Below are 26,286 nucleotides of genomic sequence, written 5' to 3'. Positions count from 1 at the left end.
AGTGCCCTAACAGCCACACCAGACACGGGCGCCGATCTGGAATGAAAAGAAAAATCATGCACGCACAAACGTAAGCCGATCCACGACAACCACAACAACACAACCAACCGCCATTCAAACGCAGCAAACAAACAATAAAACAGTACAGTACTTATAACAAATGTGGACGGACGTAAGTGCGCAACCTGTTGGACTCACAGCGCCCAATACGACGCACACCCTCCTCGTCCAACCCCCAGCGCACAGCCTCAGTTTCTGTGCCGATGCTAAACGGCATAATGGGCGGAACTGATTCCCACCTCAGCTAAGCATTTATTAAACACAGCGCAAAACTGGTCCTGTTCAGGAACGTTCCATTCTTATGACTGAGCAAAGGTACTTCAGGTCCCCCCATCTGTGGCCTAAAAACAAGCATGCAACTAACAGGCCATATAGCCGACCCTGGGAGAGTCAACAACACAATCCGCTTCCCACGACCCAATTGGTCCGTCTTGGACCGCCGCAAAAGCAATTCCAATCTGTCCCCATACAGACGTGCATCCTCCTGCCTCAGGCCCCCCGTCTGCGATGTACTGGGAGAAACCAACTCACCCAATCTAAGTGCACCAAAAAACGTGAGGGAAAAAGCTAGGGGAAACAGCTGAACCTCAAAAGACGAATTACAGACTCAAGAGATGTGCCCAAGGAGCAAAGGAGAGTAAATAACACAGGCCGTCTCTGGTATAATTTCTCCCTGCCTTGCTACAAACCTTTCAAAGCTTGCTCCACCAAAAATTCCTTGGTCACATCCCTCAACCCCGCAACTTAAAACCAAAGGCCAAAGCGGATACAAAACTATTAATCTTAGCCACGGAAAAAGCCCCGCCTCCCAAGCGTCCCACACCAACCTGTCTTGATCTGAGCTGACGTCACCTAAACCTCTTACCCACTCCTCCCACTGCCGCCAACTAGCAGAATAAGTGCTCCACGTTAAACTCGCCAATGACCTTCGGATTAAACCTCCCGCGGCACCGAAACCAGGTCCCAAAGATGCCCCGGACAGGCCAAACCGAGCAGATCCGCTCCCGGCGCCAGTTACATAGTTACATAGTTACATAGTTAGTACGGCTGAAAAAAGACACATGTCCATCAAGTTCAACCAAGGGAAGGGAAAAGGGAAGGAAAAATTTCTACACATAGGAGCTAATATTTTTTTGTTCTAGGAAATTATCTAACCCTTTTTTAAAGCCATCTACTGTCCCTGCTGTGACCAGCTCCTGCGGTAGGCTATTCCATAAATTCACAGTTCTCACTGTAAAGAAGCCTTGTCGCCTCTGCAGCTTGAACCTTTTTTTCTCCAGACGGAGGGAGTGCCCCCTTGTTTTTTGAGGGGGTTTTACAAGGAACAGGATTTCACCATATTTTTTGTATGTGCCATTAATATATTTATATAAGTTAATCATGTCCCCCCTTAGTCGTCTTTTTTCAAGGCTAAATAGGTTTAATTCTTTCAATCTTTCCTCATAACTTAAATTCTCCATGCCCCTTATTAGCTTCGTTGCTCTTCTTTGTATTTTTTCCAACTCCAGGGCATCCTTTCTATGAACTGGAGCCCAGAACTGAACTGCATATTCTAGATGAGGCCTCACTAATGCTTTGTAAAGTGGTAATATTACATCCCTGTCCCGCGAGTCCATGCCTCTTTTAATACACGACAATATCCTGCTGGCCTTTGAAGCAGCTGATTGACACTGCATGCTGTTATTGAGTTTATGATTTACAAGTACACCCAGATCCTTCTCAACAAGTGAATCCGCCAGTGTAGCGCCCCCTAGGACATATGATGCATGCAGGTTGTTGGTACCAAGATGCATAACTTTACATTTATCTACATTAAACTTCATTTGCCAAGTGGACGCCCAAACACTTAGTTTGTTTAAATCTGCCTGTAATTCATGAACATCTTCCATAGTCTGAACTATATTACATAGCTTGGTGTCATCTGCAAAAATAGAAATAGTGCTATTAATCCCATCCTCTATATCATTAATAAATAAGTTGAATAATAGTGGTCCCAGCACTGAACCCTGGGGTACACCACTTATAACTGGGGACCATTCAGAGTAGGAATCATTGACCACAACTCTCTGGATACGGTCCTTAAGCCAATTCTCAATCCAATTACAAACTATATTTTCTAAACCTATAGTCCTTAATTTACCCATTAGGCGTCTATGGGGGACAGTGTCAAATGCCTTTGCAAAGTCCAAAAACACTAAATCCACAGCGGCCCCTCTGTCTAGACTTCTGCTCACCTCTTCATAAAAACAGATTAGGTTAGTTTGACAACTTCTGTCCTTAGTAAAACCGTGCTGGCTGTCACTTATAATGCTATTTATTGTCACATAATCCTGTATATAGTCCCTCAATAGCCCCTCAAACATTTTCCCCACGATGGATGTTAAGCTTACTGGTCTATAATTACCCGGGAAAGACCTAGAGCCCTTTTTGAAAATAGGCACCACATTTGCCCTGCGCCAGTCCCTTGGCACTATACCTGTCACTAGAGATTCTCTGAATATTATGAAAAGGGGGACAGAAATAACTGAACTAAGCTCTTTAAGAATTCTAGGGTGTAACCCATCTGGTCCCGGAGCCTTGTGCACATTTATTTTATTTAATTTAGCTTGGACCATCTCTACATTCATCCAATTCAGTATATCAACTGATATATTAACAGCACTGGCACCGGCTACATCAGCTGCTCTTTCTTCTGTTGTATATACAGAGCTAAAGAACCCATTTAGTAACTCTGCCTTCTCTTGATCCCCTGTGATCAACTCCCCATTACCATTATCTAGGGGTCCTACATGTTCAGACCTTGGCTTTTTTGCATTTATATGCTTGAAGAATTTTTTAGGATTTGTTTTACTATCCTTGGCCACCTGCCTTTCATTTTGTATTTTTGCTAATTTTATTACATTTTTACAGATTTTATTAAGCTCTTTATATTTTACAAAGGCTACAGCTGTACCCTCAGATTTGTATTTTTTAAATGCCCTTTTTTTGTCATGTATTGCCCCTTTCACAGAAGGTGTAAGCCATGTGGGGTTTAATTTGAGTCGTTTATACTTATTACCTGTAGGAATAAATTTTGCACTATAATAACTCAAAGTAGATTTGAAAATCTCCCATTTATCATTTGTTCCATTATTTGACATTAGTTCTTCCCAGTCTATATCCTGAATTGCAGCCCTCATCCTGGGGAAATTGGCTTTCTTAAAATTAAATGTTTTTGCCCTCCCAGCCTGCGTTTGTTTTTTACAGTATAGGTAAAATGTAACTATATTATGATCACTGTTACCGAGGTTTTCACGAACATTGACATTCCCAACAAGATCTGCATTATTAGAAATGACCAGATCCAACAGAGCTTCACCTCTAGTCGGGTCTTCCACAAACTGGCCCATAAAATTTTCCTGCAACAGGTTGAGGAAATGTCTCCCCTTTGCAGTTGAAGCCGAACCATGACACCAATTAATATCCCGGAAATTAAAATCTCCCATTATCACAACAGTACCCGCCTGTGCAGCCCGCTCCATCTGTTTATATATCTGACCTTCCATCTCCTCAGTTATATTGGGGGGTCTATAGATTACACCAAAAGTAATTTTTTCAGTGTTTACCTCCCTTTCTAGTTCCACCCACAAGGTTTCAACCTCCTCACAGTCTTCACCCACTATTGTCTCTTTCACACTCGCCTTCATATCACTTCTCACATACAGACATACACCACCACCTTTCCTATTTGTCCTGTCTTTACGAAAAAGTGTAAAACCCTGTAGATTTACAGCCCAGTCATGTGAAGAGTCCAGCCATGTTTCAGCAACACCAACTATATCTATATTTTCTTCCAGTATCAAGGCCTCCAGCTCCCCCATTTTGCTTGCTAGACTTCTGGCATTTGTGAACATACACTTTAACTTGCCTGTCAGTTTTTCACTTTTATTATCAGAAATGTGATTTGACATTAATCGGTCCTTTTTATTTACACTGATGTTTTGTAACGAAAGGATCTCCTTATCTTGTTGTCTAGTCCTCTCCCCACATTCTGTTTCTCCCCCCACCAATATAGTCTGACCCCTCTCTAACCTGGCTACCCCTTTTTTTTCTACATTGACCTCCCTCCTCAGCCCTAGTTTAAATACTCCGCCACCCCAGCTAGAATTCTCTCCCCCAGCACAGCGGACCCCCTTCCATTTAGGTGCAAATCATCTGCAGAATACAGTTTGTACCCCAATGAAAAGTCAGCCCAGTGCTCTAGGAACCCAAATCCTTCTCCTCTACACCAAGACTTCAGCCATGCATTTAACTCCCTAAGCTCCCGCTGTCTTTCCTGTGATGCGCATGGCACAGGCAGTATTCCTGAGAATACAACCTTGGAGGTCCTTCCCTTCAGCTTGTAGCCTAGTTCTTTAAAATTATTCTTAAGGCTCCTCCACCTACCATTTATTCTGTCGTTGGTACCGACATGGACCACGACAGCTGGATCATCACCAGCCCCTCCCAGCAATTTGTCCACCCGTTCCACCACATGCCGAACCCTGGCACCAGGGAGACAGCAAACCATTCGGTTGAGGCGGTCTTGGCGACAAATTATTCTATCCGTCTTCCTGATTATAGAATCCCCTACGACTATCAATTGTCTTGGCTTGCCTGCATTACCATCCCGCCGACTACTAGCTGGGCTGTTCTCCCGGCTGTTAGGGAGATCAGTATCCACTAGGGCTGCCTTTTCTGAGACTGACACCCTCGCATCATCACCCAACCTGGCAATTTTGCTTGGAATGCCAGAAACCGGATCGGCCTTCCTTGTCTTTGACCCCTTTCTACTGCCCCTAACTACATTAACCCAGCTACTTACCTGATCCTGCTCACCCATGTCTTCACCCTCCAGTTCTAACCCACTAACTGCATGCTCTGTGAGCAGCAAGCTCCGCTCAAAATTGTCTATCCTCCTCAGTGTTGCATTCTGCTCCTCCAGATCTCTAATACGAGCTTCCAGGTGAACAACATGCTCACATCTGCCACAGAGATATTCACCCTGGAACTCCGGCTCCAGTCGTGTATACATATGACAAACTGTGCACTGAAGAAAACCTCCAATCTTGCTATCCATTATCCAAGTTACACCAAAACAGCGAACAATTGTCAAAGAAAAAGAAGAGTACTTACTGGGGCTTCAACTCCTCTTTTCAACTCCGGTTTTAGAACTCCACTTAGTTCACAAGCCACTTAAACCACCAAGCTCAGAAAGAGCAAGCTCAAAATGAGGTCTGATGACTAATTTATACCACCTGTGTCCAGTTAACCCCTTCCCCCTCGTCAACTGCTGAGCTGGAACGAATCTGTGTCCAGTTAACCCCTTCCCCCTCGTCAACTGCTGAGCTGGAACGAATCTGTGTCCAGTTAACCCCTTCCCCCTCGTCAACTGCTGAGCTGGAACGAATCTGTGTCCAGTTAACCCCTTCCCCCTCGTCAACTGCTGAGCTGGAACGAATCTGTGTCCAGTTAACCCCTTCCCCCTCGTCAACTGCTGAGCTGGAACGAATAGCAACACAATCCGGTTTTAGAACTCCACTTAGTTCACAAGCCACTTAAACCACCAAGCTCAGAAAGAGCCTTGTCAGAAACAATCCCACTGCGAGCGAGAAAGTACGTCAACGATACCATTGTTCACTCCCGGCACATGCACTGCCACCACCCACATATTCAAAGACAAGCAAACCAGCACCAGGTGATGCAGCAACTGAATCACGGGTGGAGATGACGCTGAGATGTTATTAATTGCCAATACCACCCCCATATTACCACAATGGAAGCGAACCTTTTTATCCCTGAGCCTGTCCCCCCAAACGGTCATAGCAACCACGATGGGGAACAGCTTGAGCAGGGCCAGTTTACGCGTGCGACCACTGACCAGTCAGCTTGACGGCCAACTCACCGTACATCACTGGCCCCTACAGTAAGCACCAAAACCACCCGACCGTCAGTAATAAGGTCTAAATCGCACGTATCCTGCACTGGAGACATCCAGAGAGATCTACCATTGTATTGACCGAGGAAATCGTCCCATACCCTTAAATCCGCCCGATGTCCTACCCCCATCCGTCGAAAATGATTCGGTACTCGTACAACCTCTGTCGCTGCTGCCACACGTCTAAAAGAAAAACTCTTCCCATGGGCATGATACGACACGCAAAGTTTAGCTTCCCAAGCAGGGACTGAAGACGCAAGGTAATTTTCTTTATGTGACAAGCTCGCCGCACCTCCTGATGCAGCGAATTTAACTTCTCCTCAGGAAGTCTACACTCCATCGCAACCGAATCTATCTAAATTCCTAAAAACAGATAGTAGTGACTGGGCCCTCTGTTTTTTTATGGCGCTAGCGGAATCCCGAATTCCCTTGCAACGTTTTTTTAAGGAATACAACAAATTTCCGCAAATAGGGGAACCGTTGGAGCCGACACACAAAAATTGTTGAGGTAATGAATTAAGGAATCAACCCCGGCTACACCGCTTGTTACCCATTCCACCAAGCAACTAAACGCCTCGAAGTATACGCAAGAGAGAGAGCACCCCATAGGGAGGCAATGATCGATGTAAAACCCCTCATTCCAAAAACATCCCAACAGCCGTTGGCTCTCGGGTTGAACTGGCAACAATTGGAAAGCCGCCTTGAAGTCAGTTTTTGCCAACAATGCGCCGGCCCCTGCCCGCCGAACTAAACCCACAGCTTTGTCAAAGGACGTGTAGACTACTGAGCATAAATCGTGATTCATGCCGTCATTCACCGATGACCCTCTGGGAAAAGAGAAATGTTGAATCAAACTGAATTTTTTTGGGGCTCGCGCTTGGGCACCACTCCCAACCAAATTCTCTACCGGCGGATCGAGGAAGGGGCCCGACATACACATAGACGTCAGGGGATCAGTCTTCTTAGCTGTGGACTTTGGAACTTACTATGAAGGTGAATGTTTGGGAGGTGAATGCACTAAAGGAAAATATGTGAAGAATCTGTCTCCAGATTTACCATTCACAGTTACTAACGTCTTAATTTAGTTTACTGTCATATATTACCAGCAAAGTAACCTCCACGTGTCTACAATGCCTACCATAGCAGGTGCCAGGTTGCTAGCTGGCACGTATTGTACCATAAATGTGCTCACACTACAATGTGAGATGGTGCCTCGTGATAGTACCCTGATACACCAACTGCGTGGCACAGAACATGCAGGCAGGTGCCAGATATAAACCTGTTATCTGCAGATGGACTTACAAGTCAGGAACCACTCAAATATCTGTAGATCCTACTTATTCCTACTGATCATTACTCATGTCTTAGGCCTCGTTAAGACGGCCGCAATGCTGCGGACCTGTTTAAAGCAGTGAAGTTAAAACCTAAAGGAACCATCAGCCGATATTACTGGGGAAGCTGCAGCCTGCCATACATTGCCCCTGCAGGAGAAATGTGGTATTACATAGCGAGTACTCAAATGATTGGCCGACTATGTAACATATAATCACGTTGGGTCCTCCAGAGCAGGCGCCCCTGTTTCCAGCAGCTCTCTACTCTGTATAATATGGACATGGGTTGTCTGAGTGGTAGAACCCTTTAAAGGTGTTTTTTCCTGACATATTGAAAATGTGTCTAAAATTATTCAATAAGCACATATAGGCACACCTATCAATCCCCCATGGAACCTGTGCCAATACTTCCACTGTCCCCCACTCATCTTTGTTTACTAGGCTACTTACTCAACACATGACTGTGGCAGTCGATCACTGCCCGCAGAGGTTATTTTTTTTAAATGTTGGAAGACTCCCTATAAAATGATGTAATTGGTTGCTTTACTCACATGGGGAGGTGGGACATAGGGGTTGGTGTCTTTCGCTGTTGGCTATTGTTTAAGGCTGCCAAACTTCCCCACCCAACTAGCCAATCTGGGCATGACTGACAGCAGTGTTCTTAAAGAGACCTCTTTTTTCTTAGCCATTACCAGGAAGGGGTCTGCAGAACCTTATTCTGGGGAACGCAGTTTGGGAATCACTGCTTTAAATGAGCTGCTTCACCCAACGGAATAGCCCCTGGTGTATCCCCAAAAAAAAATATATAAGGGCAATTACCATCATTAACATCTTAAAGGAGTTGTCCAGTTTAGAAATTTTTTTTTTTCAATATCCTATTAGAGAATTCTGTGTTATTAGAGGGGGTCCCCTGTTCAGGATCCTTATCTTTTACCAACAGTGGAGAACGGTTACAAGGAGCGTCTCTTAATCTGGAGGACCTGTCCAGTGCTTCATTACACAGACAAACATTGATATGAATAGACACTGTGTAATGCTTCATTTCTCCTGTGGTGGCACTGCAGAGAAACTGAACACTTACTGCTAGCTTTCCCCACAGATTACAGCTGATCGCTGGGGTCTTAGCAGGGAGACTTTTTTTTGATCAGTTTATTGTCAAGACAACCTTCTAATAAATAGGGATTGTTCAAAGTGGACAGCACCTTTAAGTTTAACAGCCACCTTTAGAGGTCACAAAATCACATTATGAGCTGGTATGATTTCTATTTTCTTATTGCATATAGGCTTGGCAGTGAGACAGTGCCCAAGATCAGAATCTTGCATGTTAGGGCAAATTATACAGGGGCTGTTAATATCTACCTCCATGACAATAGTAATAATTAAGCTCCGTAAATGTCAACTCAAAGTTCAGACAGGGCCGGGAGCTGGAAAAGACCAGATAATAATCAGCCAGAGTTTTATGTCTTCAATGCCCATATACTGGAATATTCCCCCAATCCTCAACGTTTTACTCCACTAATTAAAATAATTCTCCCAACACCAGAAATCGAATAATGACTGGCAAATATCCAAATAGTAGATGTATATAGTAGAAATTCTTAATAAATCCATTTGATAATCCATTTTTAGTGTCAGAACATTGTGTGATGTTGCTTTATAGGGAATTTTATATCTTACATAAGAATACTATTAAGGCCAATTTTATTTCTTCCATACCTATTAGTAGTGACGTACATAGAAGAGAGAACGTCTACTAGAAATAGAGAAAGATCAAAATGGAACCCCTATTATGGTGCTGAGTTTTATCTTCCCAGGACAAAAGAACCTGGTATATCTTTCACCCTCCACGCTCTTTTCATGAACCTTGAGTCAATCCCTATTGTATTGTCCGTGACTGCGGGCTGTCAGCGCTGGCCCCAGCCTCCTCCTCAGAGGACGCCAACGCTCGCTTCCACTCACGTCAGCCGGATCCCGTAGGGTGCGCGCTCTTAAAGTGACAGCGCGCATACCGGACTTTTGATGAACTTTGACTCGTGAGTACCCTGGACTATAAGAGGGGTCCAGCCCCCTGCTTCTATGCCTGAGCGTTATTGATGTTTCCTAGTTTGTCTATGTGATGGCCTCCTAGTGTGTTTCCTGTTTCCTGTTCCTTGCATTCCATACCATCTGGTCGAGCACTGTGCTGTGCCAAAGTCGTGTCGTGCCAAAGTCGTGTCGTGCTTCACCTCGCCTGACATCTACCGGCTGCCTAGTCCTAGCCGAGCCTGCCCTGCTGCTGTCTGAGCTGCCACAGGTACCCTATACGAACTATAGACATTCACCTGCGCCCTGTTTGCCAGCTGCCTTACCGCCAAGGCGGTAGGCCCAGTGGGTCCACAGACCCTTCGTGACAGTACGCTCAGGCCATGGACCTCGATTCAAGACTATGACGACGTCTCAAGAGATGCGAGCGGATATGCTGGACCTCCGGTCTCGACAGGACCAACTCTTCCAGGCGTTGAACATTCTTGCACGTCGGCAGGAGGCACAAGCACCTGTTCCTCCTACTACAACTCCTGGCAATGTTGATCCTCAGACTACACCTCTTGGCAGTGTTGACCCGCATGTTTCTTTGCCACTTCCTGACCGCTATGATGGAGAAGCAAGTACCTGTCGTGGATTTCAGTGCCAGATCCACTTCAGTCTGTATGCTAGGACATTTTCGTCTGAACGCGCCAGGGTTGCTTTTATTATCTCTCTCCTCACTGGCAAGGCTCTTGCATGGGCAAACCCTATCTGGGAGTGACAAGGACCAGAGACCCGTGACTTCCCGGTCTTCCTCCATACTTTTTGCATGGTGTTTGAGGAGTCTGGACGGGTCTCATCTGCAGCAGCCTCTTTGATTAACCTACGCCAAGGTGACACATGCATGAGTGAGTACGCCATCCACTTCCGCACCCTGGCGGGAGAGCTGTTATGGAACAATGAGGCTCTGGTGGCTGCATTCTGGCATGGACTGGCTTCTAGAATTAAGGACGAACTTGCCGCTCAGGATCTGCCGTCAACCCTGGATGACCTCATCCTTCTGTCTGCCCGGAGTGATATACGGATCCGAGAACGCCTCCAAGAGGTTCGACGGGAGGGAGTCCTTCCCAGTCTGGTACCTACTTTGCAGCAACCCCTGCTGTCCTCAGATGTCGATCCTCCTAAGGAGTCGGTAATAATGGACCAGTGTAAGTTATCCACCCAGGAAAGACAACGCAGAAACACGTCTGGACTGTGTCTTTATTGCGGTCCCAGTTGACATCTCGTGCGCCTGTGTCCCCAAAGATCCCAAAACCTAGGGTTGCTTGGAGTGACAACCGTGGCTAAGAATGGACTTCCTTCTAGATTGTCCATACCTGTGACCATAGTGTCCGGTGAGAGAACGCATCAGGTCTCTGCGTATCTGTACTCTGGATCCGCTGCTAATTTCATCCATAGAGACCTGGTGGACCTTCTTGAATTACCCACTACCCCTCTGGAGAACCCGTTGACAGTTGCTTGAGTAGATGGACTACCTCTGCTAGACCTAGGTATAGCTGTGACCGAGCCGCTGAGGCTCCAAGTGGGAGCCCTTCACTCCGAACTTCTGCCTTTCTATGTGCTATCCAAAGCTGTTAACCCTGTGTTGCTGGGCCTGCCTTGGCTCCGACTGCATGCCCCAGTCCTGGACTGGAATTCTGCAGAGGTTCTCCAATGGGGACCTGAGTGTCAAGGCCGTTGCCTGGTGCAGATTCGTTCGGCTCAGCCTTCCCTGCCTCGGTCATTGGCAGGATTGCCGAGTCATTATGCTGCATTTTCGGACATCTTCAGCAAGAGGGAGGCGGAGACATTGCTTCCACATAGGGCATATGACTGCTCTAATTAACTGATTCCTGGTGCATCCCTTCCCCGTGGTAGGGTATATCCTCTCTCCTTGCCAGAGACTATGTCCATGTCTGCCTATGTGAAAGAGAACTTGGAGAGGGGCTTCATACGAAAGTCCTCCTCCCGGCAGGAGGCAGGTTCTTCTTTGTCAAAAAGAAAGATGGCTCTCTTCGTCCTTGTATCGACTACCGAGGTCTCAACCAGATCACGGTAAAGAATAAATATCCGTTGCCACTGATCTCCGAACTGTTTGATCGTATACGTGGTGCCAACATTTTTTTCTAAACTAGACCTACGTGGGGCTTACAACCTAGTCCGGATTCGCCAGGGTGATGAATGGAAGACTGCATTTAACACCCGTGATGGACACTATGAGTACCTAGTAATGCCCTTCGGCCTGTGTAATGCTCCCTCGGTCTTCCAGGAGTTTGTGAATTACATTTTCCGTGACCTTCTCTATGTTTGTGTAGTAGTCTACCTTGATGACATGTTGATTTTTTCTCCAGATCCTATGACGCACCAGAGACATGTCCGTCAACTTCTGCTATGGTTAAGGGAGAATCGTCTGTACGCCAGGATGGAGAAGTGCGTGTTTGACAAAGATGCTCTACACTTCCTGGGCTACATCGTCTCGATTCGAGGTCTCGAGATGGATCCTGAGAAGGTAAAGTCTGTTCTGGAATGGCCACGTCCTCAAGGCTTGAGGACCATACAGCGCTTTTTGGGATTCGCTAATATTTACAGGCAGTTTATTCCAAACTTCTCCTTACTCCTTCTCCTATGAACGCCAAGGTGTGGACTCCCGAGCCAGAGTCCGCATTCATTAGCCTGAAGAGTGCCTTCACGTCAGCCTCTATCCTCCATCATCCGGATGTCTCTCTGCAGTTCTCGTTGGAGGTGGACGCATCCTCTGTCGGTGCTGGTGCACTCCTGTTCCAGAGAAGTCCCAAGGGCAAGTCAAGGGTATGTGGATATTTTTTCTAAGCTCTACTCGATTGGGGATCGGGAGTTACTGGCCATCAAATTGGCCCTGGAAGAGTGGAGCACAGCTCATCCGGTCCTAATTTTTACAGACCACGAGAATCTGACTTACCTCCAGACGGCCCAATGGCTGAATTCACTGTTCTTTACAAGGTTCCAGTTTGAGCTCCATTACCGCCCGACTGACAAGAATGTGAGGGCTGATGCCTTGTCCAGGTCTTTCGAGACGGAAGACACCTTGGAGAGTCCACAGAATATTATTGATCCATCTTGCATTATCTCTGTCAATCCCCTGCAAGTTGGGGACATTCCTCCAGGGAGGACTTTTGTGCGCCTGGCTGATCGTGGAAGAATCCTCCGCTGGGGATACTCCTCTAGACTGGCAGGTCACGCGGGGGTCCGTAAGACCCGGGATCTGATTGCTCATCATTTTTGGTGGCCCACGCTGCCCAAGGACATTATGAACTTCGTTTCTTCCTGTTCTGTATGTGCAGCCAACAAGGCCGCTCACTCCAGACCTGCTGGTCTGCTCCAGCAATTGCCTGTGCCCAATGCTCCCTGGAAGCATATAGCTATGGACTTTATTACGGACCTGCCTCTTTCTGCTGGATGCAGCGCTGTCTGGGTGGTGTTGGATCGGTTTTCGAAGATGGCCCACTTCGTTCCTCCGACTGGTCTTCCTTCTGCTCCTCTGCTGGCCAAGCTGTTCATTCAACACATCTTTCAACCTGCACAGCTTGCCGCAGCATATTGTGTCTGATCAGGGGGTTCCGTTTACCTCGAAGTTCTGGAGAGCCCTCTGCGGACTCCTCGGTGTGAAGTTGGACTTTTCATCAGCCTACCATCTTCAGTCCAATGGTCAGGTCGAGAAGATCAATCAGATCTTGGAGAACTACCTAAGTCACTTAATTTCCAAGCAACATGATGACTGGGTACAGTTGCTCCCATGGGCTGAGTTCTCCTACAATAATCACACCAGCGAGTCCACAAGGAATACACCGTTCTTCATTGTTTATGGTCAGCATCCACAAATGCCCGAGACTTCCGAGGTTCCAGTGGCTGACTCCTCTTTTAGAGACTTCCTACGGATCTGGCAGCAGACTCGATCCTCCATCCTAATGGCAGTCGACCGCATGAAATGGAAGGCTGACACAAGGAGAAGGGAACCTCCTAAATTTCCTCCTGGCACGAGGGTCTGGCTGTCTTCTAGGAATATCCGACTAATGGTGCCATCATGCAAATTTGCTCCCAGGTTCCTCGGACCCTTCGAGATCCTACAGCAGATCAACCCTGTCACCTATAAGCTTCGGCTGCCTCCTACCCTCACGATCCCCAACTCCTTCCATGTCTCCCTCCTGAAGCCGGTGGTTCTGAACCACTACACCAAGACTCCTAGCCCTGTAGTTGCCTCCAGCGGCCCTTCAGACACCTTTGAGGTTCAGGAGATCCTGGACACCAAAAAAGTGAGAGGAAAGACCTTTTATTTCGTGGATTAGAGGGGGTTTGGTCCTGAAGAAAGGTCTTGGGAGCCAGAGGAGAACCTCAATGCTACTACACTTCTGAAGAAGTTTCTCTCTCGCTCTGGTCCCAAGAAGAGGGGGGCGTAAGAGGGGGGATGCTGTAATGTCCATGGCTGCGGGCTGTCAGCTCCAATCCCCTCCTGACAGCTGCAGCCACAAGTCGGCAAGCGCTGGCCCCAGCCTCCTCCTCAGGAGACGCCAGTGCTCGCTTCCACTTACCTCACCCGGATCCCGTAGGGTGCACGCGCACGCTCATGCCCGCTCTTAAAGGGGCATCACCTAGTTTGTTTCCTGTTTCCTGTTCCAGTTCCTGTTCCTTGCATTCCATACCATCTGGTCGAGCACTGTGCTGTGCCAAAGTCTTGTCGTGCTGTATTCCACGTCTGACCTGCTTCACCTCGTCTGACGTCTACCTGCTGCCTAGTCCTAGCCGAGCCTGCCCTGCTGCTGTCTGAGCTGCCACAGGTACCCTATACAAACTATAGACATTCATCTGCGCCCTGTTTGCCAGCTACCTTACCACCAAGGCGTTACCTCCCAGTGGGTCCACAGACCCTTCGTGACACCTATCCTCGTGGAGTGCTGCACAGTTTCCTGCCACCCATTAGAAAAGCGGATGGGGCAACTCCTTTAAGTATAACAGTTTACTCTACTGTACTGCCCGTGACCACCTTAGATCATGTAGCTATATATACTCAAGCGTCAGGTGGAGTGGTGTAAAGCCGCCGCCACTGGACTCTGAAGCAGTGGACACGTGTTCTGTGGAATGACGCTTCTCTATCTGGCAGTCTGATGGATGAGTCTGGGTTTGGTGAATGCCAGGAGAACGTTACCTGCCTGACTGCATTGTGCCAGCTGTAAAGTTTGGTGGAAGAGGGCTAATGCTACGGGGTTGTTTTTCAGGGATCAGACCCTTAATTTTAGTGAAGGGAAACCTTAATGCTTCAGCATACCAAGACATTTTGGACAATTGTAACTTCCAACTTTAAGGGAACAGTTTGGGGTTCGGCCGTTTTCTGTTCCAGCATGACTGTGGCCCAGTGCACACTCCATAAACTCATGGTTGGGTTGTGTTTGGTTTAGAAGAACTTGACTGGCCACACAGAGTCCTGAACTCAACCTCATCCAACACCTTTGGGATTAACTAGAACAGAGATTACATGCCAGGCCCCCTCCCCCATCATCAGTGCCTGACCTTACTAATGATTTTCTGGATGAATCACTTTTTTTTTCCTTTACTTTTTTTAAATAAATAGATCAGTCAGTGTGATTAATGTAGTTTCTTAATTCATTTTTATTAAAAATTTGTTTTACTTTTGGAGATACAGTTGTTCTGTATTCTCTGTACAGAACAGCTGTATCATTTGCTTTTTATTGAATTCGTCAGTCCTATGGACCTGACGGGCTCAGTGTCGGTGGGTCCTGCGTGTCTCTGACACACATGATCTACCTGTAAACTATCACATCTAAGTTCATAATAGCTATGATAGATTACAAGTGGATCCTGCAACTGTCACTGAACCCATCAGTCCTGCTGACCTGACAGATACAGGTTTCAGCACTAGATACAGCTGCTCTGTATAGAGAATACAGAACAGCTGTATCTCCAAAGATAAAACACATTTTTGATAAAAACGAATTAAAAGTTACACTAAACACACTGACTGATCTATTTATTGAAATAAAAAATAAATAAAAAAGCCCTCATAGATGTAGTGGTCTCATGGCAAGTGATAAATGCCCATACCGCTAAATCTGTAACAGGGCCCCCACCTACAGTAACATGTGTCATTTATAATACTTGTGGCTTCTTTTGTTGAAGAGTGCTAAGGGGGTGCTGGTTTTCATTGAAGAGACACAGTGTAACGTCCACAGCCGCGGACCGTTGTTCTTACCTGTCCCCCGACTGTCGCGGCAATGGACGAGTGAGTGCCACGCGGCATCTCCCTCCTGAGAGACGCCGACACTCACTTCCGCATCGCTGCACTGGTTCCCATATGGTGCACGCGTGCGCTCGCATCTGGCCTTAAAAGGCCAGTGCACACACATGAGTAAAATCTGTAATTAGCCCATGATCACCCTGGACTATAACAAGGGCTCTGCCCTTTCAGCTCATTGCCTAAGCGTTGTTGTGTTTACCATGTTAGTCTTAGCAAATGGTCCCTTAGGGTTATCCTGTTCCCGTTGTTCCAGTGCCATGCTACATGTATCCTGTATCCCGTGCTATAGTTGTTCCTGTGCCTTAGAGTGTTGGAGTCGTGTTGTGCCACCTGTCATGCCTGCTCATATACACCATGTCTGGTGTCTGTAACTTCATCTTGGCCTAGCCTCCGTTACTGTATGGATTATCAAAGGTACTCTTGTACTAGGACTGTTATTTGGCCAGCCGCTACTCCGCTACGGCGTTGCGGCCTAGTGGGTCCACATACCCACGAATCGTGACACACAGCTGGTATGGCGTCTGTCAGGCAATATACCATGAGAAATTGTCTGCAAATTAGCCCTTCTTCATAAGAAGGAGAACCATCTCTCTAGTGCCACCTGATGGAGGTAGCTTCCAGTAAATCAATATCCAAACCTTTAAACACTACTACGGCTTTTTTCACCAAGCCAGAATATTCTCCAAAAGGCAGAGAAAAACTCCATCTGTAGACAGCACTGTTTCAGGGTTTCTTTCCCTCATCTGTACAGAGCAGGGTGCTGGCCAGGTGAGAGGCCTTAGACTCATGGAGCATAACCTGCAAGACTCTAAACCAGCACCCCCGATTGCTATGTCGAAGGCCTCTCACGCTGCTATTGAGTACCCTGCTCTGTACTGATGAGGGGCAAAAACCCCAAAACAGTGATGTCCATAGATGGATTTCTCTTCCTTTTGGCTAAAATCCCTAGTCGTGTTTTAAGGCTCTTCTATGGGGTGGAAATCGACTTACAGGGCAGCTACCTCCAATAGGTGGCACTAGAGAGAAATGTTTTTTCTTGTTTTGGAGGCGAGATAATTTGCAGAGAGGCCTTTGGACCCCCTTTAGGGGCCCGATTGTAACTGCTACCCTTTTCCCCAAAAAAATTTAGTTTTAAATATCTACTTTATTTTGCCTCAGACAATAACTCTGTACTCTATAGGCAGATGCATAAAAATATGTCATGTCAAAAACTACTCTCCGTGTGGTCTTGACAACTTTTTGATATCCTGTTGTATCATGAATGGTCTTGTATGTTGATTAGTCTATTGTTCATTTTTTATACGTCAGTAAATCCTCGCTGTTCTGTGCGCTCTGTACTTATTTACTTCCTTTCTTGCTCCCTAGCTGGCAAATAATTGCAATCAGAGACCTTGTAATTAATATATTCACATACACATAGCAACTGTTGCATCAGGGAGTCTTAGCTTTTCTCTGATGAGTATGTATGAGTGCGTGTTTGTATTGTACGGTCAGACCGTGCCCAGCTCCTAGGTAGGCTGTGCCGGCTGACCCCTCCCTTGGCACCCTTTATAGTCAGTATCGTCAGCCCTTTCTTTGCACATTGATCTCTGTAGCTCAAGAGGAGGAAAGGGTGGGGGGCGCTTGTCAATGATTTCTTCATATAACCAGACAATTCTTGGGAGATTCGACTTGTATCTTGGATCTTCAGGCATATGGACAATTAAGACTTGTGCTTTCATTCTGCAAATTTTCTGCTGTTCCTGAAGACTGGGATCCATCAGCAGTTGAGGATATCTACTAAAAGAGTCTATCATGCAGGAGGCTGGACATCTGTATGAATCGTCACTACCCCAACAATGGATGAATAATGAGAGAATCTACTCCATCCCTAGTAGTCCAGACAGTATGGATCTGAGTCCTGAGCGCCCTCTAAGTAGAGCATCAACCAGCCTATCTTCTCAACCTGGTGGAGATGATTTATATGGGGTTGAGGAGAACGGCAACATAACCAAACCTAATTTGAAATTGATCATTGGAAAGAATGCCCTAAACCACAGTTCACCCCTTTCTCCATTGTCAACAACTCCGACATCTCCTTATACTTCAAAATCACAATTTTTGCCATCTCATGTCAACTCTTTATCAAATCCTACTTCTCCCACCTCTCCACGGGAGTATATCCCACCACAAGGTCTGTACACACGGGTCCTGGACCCGACTGGGCAAATGTACAACAACAATCGTAATGTCGATGAAGTAGACAACGAGACGCCAGAAGCGGACATCTCTCTCTACGTCAAGGTAGATAATGCGTGATAGCCACCATAGATGAGATGTAAAGTGAAATTTATTAAGGATTCTATAAGATTAGCTGGGTTTTCCTTGACTACCTGTGTATTCTAGGACCATTAATATGTTTTGGAATTATATATTCTAAAAGGTGGACATTTTTTCTAATTTCATTGTCTACCAAAATGTTTTCCTTTTTTTCTGGTACATATTGGTCTTTCTTATGGCATCAAGATGGAAACACTATCTTTCTGGTTTGCCGGCATCATATGTATAAAGAAAAATGGACAAAAATTGGAAAAAATTAAACTTTCCTTGGTTCTTTCACTTGATATTGCAAAGTAGTTGGTATAAAAAAATACATTTACTGCATAATATATTCCTCTAATTCTCCTTAGTATAATAATACCAAATATGTACGAGTTATTTATCGCCTGACGTAGCCATTAGGCTGGGTTCACACGAACATGTTACGTCCGTAATGGACGGAACGTATTTCGGCCGCAAGTCCCGGACCGAACACACTGCAGGGAGCCCGTACGATTGTAGGAGTCCCTGCGTCGCAGCAGGACAACTGTCCCGTACTGTAATCCTGTTTTCAGTACGGGACAGTAGTTCCACGGAGAGGCAGGGACTCCTAGCGTCGTACATAACTATGATGATAGGAACCCGGCTCCCTGCAGTGTGTGCGGTCCGGGACTTGCGGCCGAAATACGTTCCGTCCATTACAGACGTGTGTGAATCCAGCCTTACTGTCCAGATCAGAGATACTTTTAAGGATCTTAGCATGCCCCTCACTAGGCCTGTATTTGGCCTCTGTACATGTCCCTGGGTACAAATATTTTTTTGGTAAGAGCAGATACGGACAGGCAGTATGGGGCACCGTTTATATTTTTGCTGCATTTTGTAACACAGAATACAGCAAAAATATGTCATAATCACAAAATGTATTACACTAACCCCAAATACATTCTGTATACACAGAAACTTTTATTCAACTATTGATGTGGTCACAAAATGAATCCTGTGCACACAAAATATATTTTTGTGACTGCACAATGGATTTAGTGATCACAAACGTAAATTCTGTGCCCACAAAAATTTATTCTGTGACCACTAAATTAATTTTGTGACACAGAACAGATTTGGAGTCACAAAACACAGCACAGCAAATGCAAAAAAAGAGAACAAGGATTATTTTTTTGTGGGTTTGAGAAACCTCCATTCTGCATGTTGTGGGCATATTATGGCATGGGCATTGGCATTCTGGATAGAGCATTCATTTTATAAAGGGTGCATGATAAAAGTGTGTCTGGAGATGCGTAGCTTTGATTTTGTTGTTGCTTTTTTCATTATTTTAGTATTTCTCTTTTTATAGGCAGGAGAAAAGTGTCTATTTTTGAATTTGGGAACCTGGCACTCATATTCGATGCCATTTTAGTGACAAGGACATGATTATTTCAGATCCACATCATATTAGCTGGATTAAGTTGTCACAATGACAGCCTGGTCCCTGGAGCCGCTGTGTGCTATTAAAAGCAATCATCCATCAAACCGCCAACTTAGAGCATTCCCATCACACAAAATGATGGCATATTGCTAGGATATGCCATCACATTGCGATCGGAAGAGGTCCGACTGCCGGGACCTCCACCGATCCTCAAAGGTTAATGTCTTCGATGCCCATTGAGATGTATTTGAAGGCATTGTCTAGTTTGGTCAACACCTTTTAGTGTGGTGAGTCCCTCTTAGACATTATAATCGTTGTGGGGTATCGAGAGAGCCATGCCGGATGGAGTTTTCAATTATAGAAAGAGGTCAAAAGGGTGTTACCCCTTTATTCACTCAACATACTCTTTATAGGGCATTTGTGAAGGGGTTGAAGGGGTATAAGCAATGAGAATAGTTCTGCATGGGAAAAATTGGTAAAAGTTTGCCTCACTGGCAATTTGACTACTCGAAAATCTTCTTCTATGGAGCCATAACCCCCACCATGTAATAATGGGTTTGTATTACAGATCTGCATGTTGTGGGTAAAAAAATGGTCCCATAATAGGAGACTCGCCAACGGCAAGGCAAATTTTTACAGTCTCGCTTATCTTTATTATCATGGGTATGACGTCTGTCAGATACACAATAATAATATGCTGATTACTTCCAATAATCTATTAAACTTTCATAGTAATGACTACTATCTGCTAAGGTAGTTCTTAGGGGTTGTCCACGTTGGACAAACCTTGTTTGAGTAGGTCCCACAGACCACTGATGGAGGTGGTGTCTAGCTGCTGGAACCGCCAATGGTCCGCTGTTATGTTTAGGGGAACCTCTCAATACCTCTCCCTCTACAGTGGGAAATCAATGGGCTGCCTGTATAATGTTTATGGGGACGTGTTGGGTCCTCCAGGTCCATAGCTGCTCTTTCCAGATCTCAACTCTATGAACTCTTTTTGCTCTAATAGGCCATAGGGTAAGGGCGGGTTCACACATGGCGGAATTTCACTTAAATTCCGCTGCGGACACTCCGCAGCGTTAATCCGCAGCGGAGCCGTTTCTCCATTGACTTTCACTTTAATTTAGCAGTGTTCGTTTACACGATGCGTACAATTCCGCTGCGGAGCATAGGCTGCGGAGCGGAATTTGGTGTCCGCAGCATGCTCTGTCTGTTGCGGAGCAGTGGCGGACTCATGGCGGAATTTCTCCATTGACTTCAATGGAGATTCAAAGTTCCGCAATGAAGTCCGCAGCTGTCATGCACATGTCATGTGTGCTGCGGATGCGTCTTGCTTTTTTAACTTGACATTTCTTCATTCTGGCTGGACCTATGTATTTCTAGGTCTACAGCCAGACTGAGGAAGTCAATGGGGCTCCCGTAATGACGGGAGCGTTGCTAGGAGACGTCAGTAAATAGTCACTGTCCAGGGTGCTGAAAGAGTTACGCGATCGGCAGTAACTGTTTCTGCACCCGGGACAGTGACTACCGATCTCAATATACATGTATCTGTAAAAAAATATATAAGTTCATACTTACCGAGAACTCCCTGGGTCTGTCTCCAGTCCGGCCTCCCAGGATGACGATTCAGTGTAAGTGACGGCTGCAGCCAATCACAGGCCAAGCACAGGCTGCAGCGGTCACATGGACTGGCGCGTCATCCAGGGAGGTCGGGCTGGATGCCGAAAGAGGGACGCGTCACCAAGACAACGGCCGGTAAGTATGAAAGTCGTTTACTTTCACTAGGGAAAGTGCTGTCCCTTCTCTCTATCCTGCACTGATAGGGAGAAGGGAAGCACTTTTCCCGCAGTCCGCAGCAGCTAGTCCGCATCAATTTACTGCACATTTTGTGCAGATCCGCAGCAGAATCTGCAACGCAGATTCTGTGCGGCATGGATGCGGACAGTTGCGGAGGAATTCCGCCATGTGTGGTCATGCCCTAAGGGGTTTTTGGATAACACCTTTAAGTGAATTTCCATAAAAGTTATGACCAGTGATATAAACAATGCCTTCTGTCATTTTGGATCATACTTTATACTCAGACTTTTTTTTTTTTTTATTAGAAAGAGGAAGTCACATTATCGGCCTCAGATAACAGCGACGTAAAATAATGAATTTAATTAGATGAGTGGTTTCTTACTCTTTGTGTAAACAACAATGTTGGTGCCCGAACTGTAAGTAGTTGCACCTGGGCCCTGGTGCCCGAAGGGGCTCAAAGGCCCCTCTGTCACATAAACAGACAGCAGTATTATGAATGGCACATGATAGTTGGGGGACCCGGTTACAAATGTTGCATTGGGGCCCAGGATCTTCATGTTACATCTCTGGCCATGCTGAGAATTTCAGATTCTCCACTGCTGGATAAAGATGCTGTTTATGGCAGCCTGTATTTTACCAAATGAGACGGCTGTGATGAGTATTTATGAATTTAAGCTGACAGAAAATCATCTGGGCCCCTGGATAATAATGATCATGGGCCCTGTGGGCCATGCCATGTTCACACAGGGAAATTCTGGTAAAAAAACGCAACACATTGTGGTGCAGTTTTTCGGCCGGAATGTGTGCTGTGGAAAACAGCGTTTCAACAAAAAAAAGCTTATACTTACCCTGTTCTCCGTAGTCATGGCGACGTGTCCCTCTGTTGTCAATGCAGTCTGGCCTCCTGGGATGACGCTGCAGCCCATGTGTCCGATGCAGCCTGTGATTGGCTGCAGCAGTTACATGGGAAGAAACGTCATCCTAGGAGGATGGCCTGGACAGACAACAGAACAACTTGTCACTATGGCAACACCCTAATGGTAAGTATTAGGATATGTTCACATGGCCTATTTTCGTCCGTTTTTCACAGAACGCTTCCAAACATCTGGCCATTGATTTCAACTGGAAAAACAGCGTTCTGTTCCGACGTGCCGTTTTTTTGCGCGGCCGTTTTGAAAAACTGGCGCGTAAAAAAACGGCTGCGAAAAAGAAGCGCAGGTCACTTCTTCGGGACGTTTTTGGAGCTGTTTTTCATAGACTCTATTGAAAACAGCTCCAAAAACGTCTGGAAAAAACGCAGCGAAAAACGCAGCGAAAATCACAAGTGGCTTAAAAAACTTCTGAAAATCAAGAGCTGTTTTCCCTTGAAAACCGCTCCGTACTTTCAGACGTTTTTGATTTTGCGTGTGAACATAGCCTTAACCTATTTATTCATTTTAAACAACATAAAGCTTTTTTTTCTGAGTTGCCATTTTTGTGGCAGAATCGTACATTTTTTGCCACAAAAATAAATGGGGAAAATCTTGCCACAGAAAAGCAGCGATTCCAAAACATAACTTGATGTGCTGCGAATTAAAAGACCGCCCCGCGGGACAGCAGATTTTTTTACTCAGCATGTGGATAAGATCTGTTCAAATCTCATCCACTCTGCTGCTACTGGAATACACCGCAGATTCTCCACATTGAAATCCGTTGCAGAAAATCCTTAGTGTTTGCGCAACGTGTGAACATACCCTTATATAGGGGTTAGAGTCCAGGTTTTCTAATACGGAGCTCCAAATCTCCCTGCGCTGGAGGCAAATGCCTGATTATCAGATCTTCTGGATTATTAAATGCTGAATGAAAGGATCCTCACTTAAATAGTTCTTGTACGTAAAATGGTCTGGGTGATTGGAAAGGTGACAACTGCTTTGATTGCTTTTCGTGCCGCCAGAAGGTGTTAACACTTTCCTTCCCCACTGTTTTTTTAATAGATGATTGAATTGACCCTGTAAAACATTTTGAGGGTGCAATAATCTTTTTTGGAAAATTCATACTCCTTCTACTCCGGAAAGGTCTTTTGCACAGGCTAGACCTGGCCACGGACATGAGAATTGAAGCAGTTGGATGGATGATGGGTGACTAATCGGTTTTCCACCTCTATTTTTGCTGAAGCCACCAAAAACATACACAAAAAAGGTTGTCAGATACGTGTTATGTCAGATACGTGTTATGTCAGATACGTGTTATGTCAGATACGTGTTATGTCAGATACGTGTTATGTCAGATACGTGTTATGTCAGATACGTGTTATGTCAGATACGTGTTATGTCAGATACGTGTTATGTCAGATACGTGTTACGTCAGATACGTGTTACGTCAGATACGTGTTATGTCAGATACGTGTTATGGCAGATACGTGTTATGTCAGATACATGTTATGTCAGATACGTGTTATGTCAGATACATGTTATGTCAGATACGTGTTATGTCAGATACGTGTTATGTCAGATACATGTTATGTCAGATACGTGTTATGTCAGATACGTGTTATGGCAGATACGTGTTATGTCAGATACGTGTTATGTCAGATACATGTTATGGCAGATACGTGTTATGTCAGATACATGTTATGTCAGATACGTGTTATGTCAGATACATGTTATGGCAGATACGTGTTATGTCAGATACATGTTATGTCAGATACGTGTTATGTCAGATACGTGTTATGGCAGATACGTGTTATGTCAGATACGTGTTATGTCAGATACATGTTATGGCAGATACGTGTTATGTCAGATACATGTTATGTCAGATACGTGTTATGTCAGATACATGTTATGGCAGATACGTGTTATGTCAGATACATGTTATGTCAGATACGTGTTATGTCAGATACGTGTTATGGCAGATACGTGTTATGTCAGATACATGTTATGGCAGATACGTGTTATGTCAGATACGTGTTATGTCAGATACGTGTTATGTCAGATATGTGTTATGTCAGATACGTGTTATGTCCATCTATTAGATGCAAAAATTCAACCTGACAGATCCAAATTTTGACATATTTTCTGACTTTGTTCGGTGGTGTGTAAGAAAGAAAGCAAATTAATGACCCATAATCGGGGGAAACTTTCTTAAGGGTATGTGCACACACACTAATTACGTCCGTAATTGACGGACATATTTCGGCCGCAAGTACAGGACCAAACTCAGTGCAGGGAGCCGGGCTCCTAACATCATACATATGTACGATGCTAGGAGTCCCTGCCTCTCTGCAGGACAACTGTCCCGTACTGTAATCATGTTTTCAGTACGGGACAGTAGTTCCACGGAGAGGCAGGGACTACTAGCATCGTACATAAGTATGATGCTAGGAGCCCGGCTCCCTGCACTGAGTTCGGTCCGGGACTTCCGGCCGAAATACGTCCGTCCATTACGGACGTTAATGTGGTCGTGTGAACCCAGCCTAATGGGCCTTTTCGGACAATATTTATTTCACGTCCATGGCCAACACAGTAGACTGTCAATTGCATCTTATTTTTGTGTGGGGTAAAGATCACTAGGATATTCCATCACTTTCAGATGAGTGGTAAGTCTACCTTTGGGACCCCCACTGATCCTGAGGATGAAGGGGCTGTGACCAGTCATGTTTTTCTGGGCACAGCGCAACACCCAGACACCCGGTGCGCAGCACGGCACCATTTTGCCCATTTTTGTCCCCCCCAAGGTAACTTAGAAAATGGAAAACCTTCTTGTTGCCAGATGGGTTGTCACTTTCTTTACCTCAAGGGTAAAGGTGAATGAAGAATTCATCTAATCAGAGCTCAGTATGTCCCACTTTGGGGCCATTAGAAAAACATTTTGGGATATTTTTGAATCTCCTCTATTACCGTATCTATTCACGGATGCTGTATAATACATTACAATGTAGAATCCTATTTACTGGCACTATTTATTTTTTTATTCTTTAGCTATAATTATCTGGTATAATGATCACACCATAGTTATAGTTTAGTTTTATGCCGCCAGGATTGTATGTTATGGTGGAGCCTTTATATTCAGCTTGGCTTGGACACATGGGTGTGATCTGTAATAGTTTTTCTTGCTTCTCACTACTAATATATGACAGTATATAACTATTTATAACCTTAGAGATACCTTGTAAATGTCAAGAGGACAAAGTCCTGGGGAAGATTATATAGAGTTTGCAAGTATGAAAGTTTGCTTAGTTTTTCCTTTATTTCTATTAGAAGATCCATTTTTTTTCCATTTTCATTCTTTTTCTTAAATATTTTTTCAGCTCGGAGTCGGAAATAAACAGTTCTCCCAGGTCATGGAGTTAAAAAAAGATTTGTTTTACCCCATTGCGCCACCAAGTTTAAGTCATTGGCAAAATCCCCACCGACTACAATGTTAGCTCCATGCCACAGACAGGAACAGGGACAATGGTCCAGTGCTCCACAGCTCAATGTTTTCCTATTGGGGTAAAGTCAGGCAATAATCACAAAAATTTCAACACGGGTCACACGACAGTCATGTTAATCTGCAATTTTAACATGACCATCAGTTTATAGCACTAGTTTATAGCACAGTGGATGACCACACTTCTTCTGCTAAAATCCGCCCACTTATTAACATGTTGAGAGCCGTGAACGAACCAACAATCACATTTTTGTAGCTTTTGGGCATTTCTGCTCCAGAAAGTTGAAAACTTTCCCCCGTATCGTTAAATAATAAATATCTGCTCCCTGCAGCCACCACTAGAGGGAGCTTACTGCATACACTTACTTATTGTTGAGTTCAATGTAAAACAGTATGCAGTAAGCTCCCCCTAGTGGTGATCGCAGGAAGCCAGTAGGTTATAATTTAACTCTATGTCTATGCAGGGGATTTGGAGCTCTGTATCAGTAAAACAGAGCTGGGACCGCTGTAAAAATACATATAGAAAATGAATCAGCACAGGATTAGATGAAAAAAAAATCCCCCCAAAATGGCTTTCAAGGGTGGACACTTACTTTACAGTACATTATGAGGATCCCAACAAAAAGCTCTTAATATCTCAGCTCCCTGGACCCCTGCCAGGGTGACATGGTGGGATTTAATGGTG

General features: G+C 45.2%; 1 protein-coding gene across 1 annotated transcript in view; it reads left to right on the top strand.

Moving 5' to 3' along the window:
• The first annotated feature begins 17,230 nt into the window (after positions 1-17,230).
• The window catches only part of CLIC5 (chloride intracellular channel 5), a 161,415-nt gene continuing 152,359 nt past the window's right edge, over positions 17,231-26,286 (top strand). Inside the window, exon 1 of the mRNA XM_075863831.1 lies at positions 17,231-17,959. Coding sequence (XP_075719946.1) covers positions 17,471-17,959 — 489 coding nt within the window. The 5' untranslated portion in view covers positions 17,231-17,470. The remainder of the gene's footprint in view (positions 17,960-26,286) is intronic.

The sequence above is a fragment of the Rhinoderma darwinii genome, chromosome 4 (assembly GCF_050947455.1).
Source record: "Rhinoderma darwinii isolate aRhiDar2 chromosome 4, aRhiDar2.hap1, whole genome shotgun sequence".
NCBI classification, from domain to species: domain Eukaryota; kingdom Metazoa; phylum Chordata; class Amphibia; order Anura; family Rhinodermatidae; genus Rhinoderma; species Rhinoderma darwinii.
The sequence above is the reverse complement of the archived record's forward strand: the minus strand, read 5'-3'. Positions and strand labels throughout refer to the sequence as shown.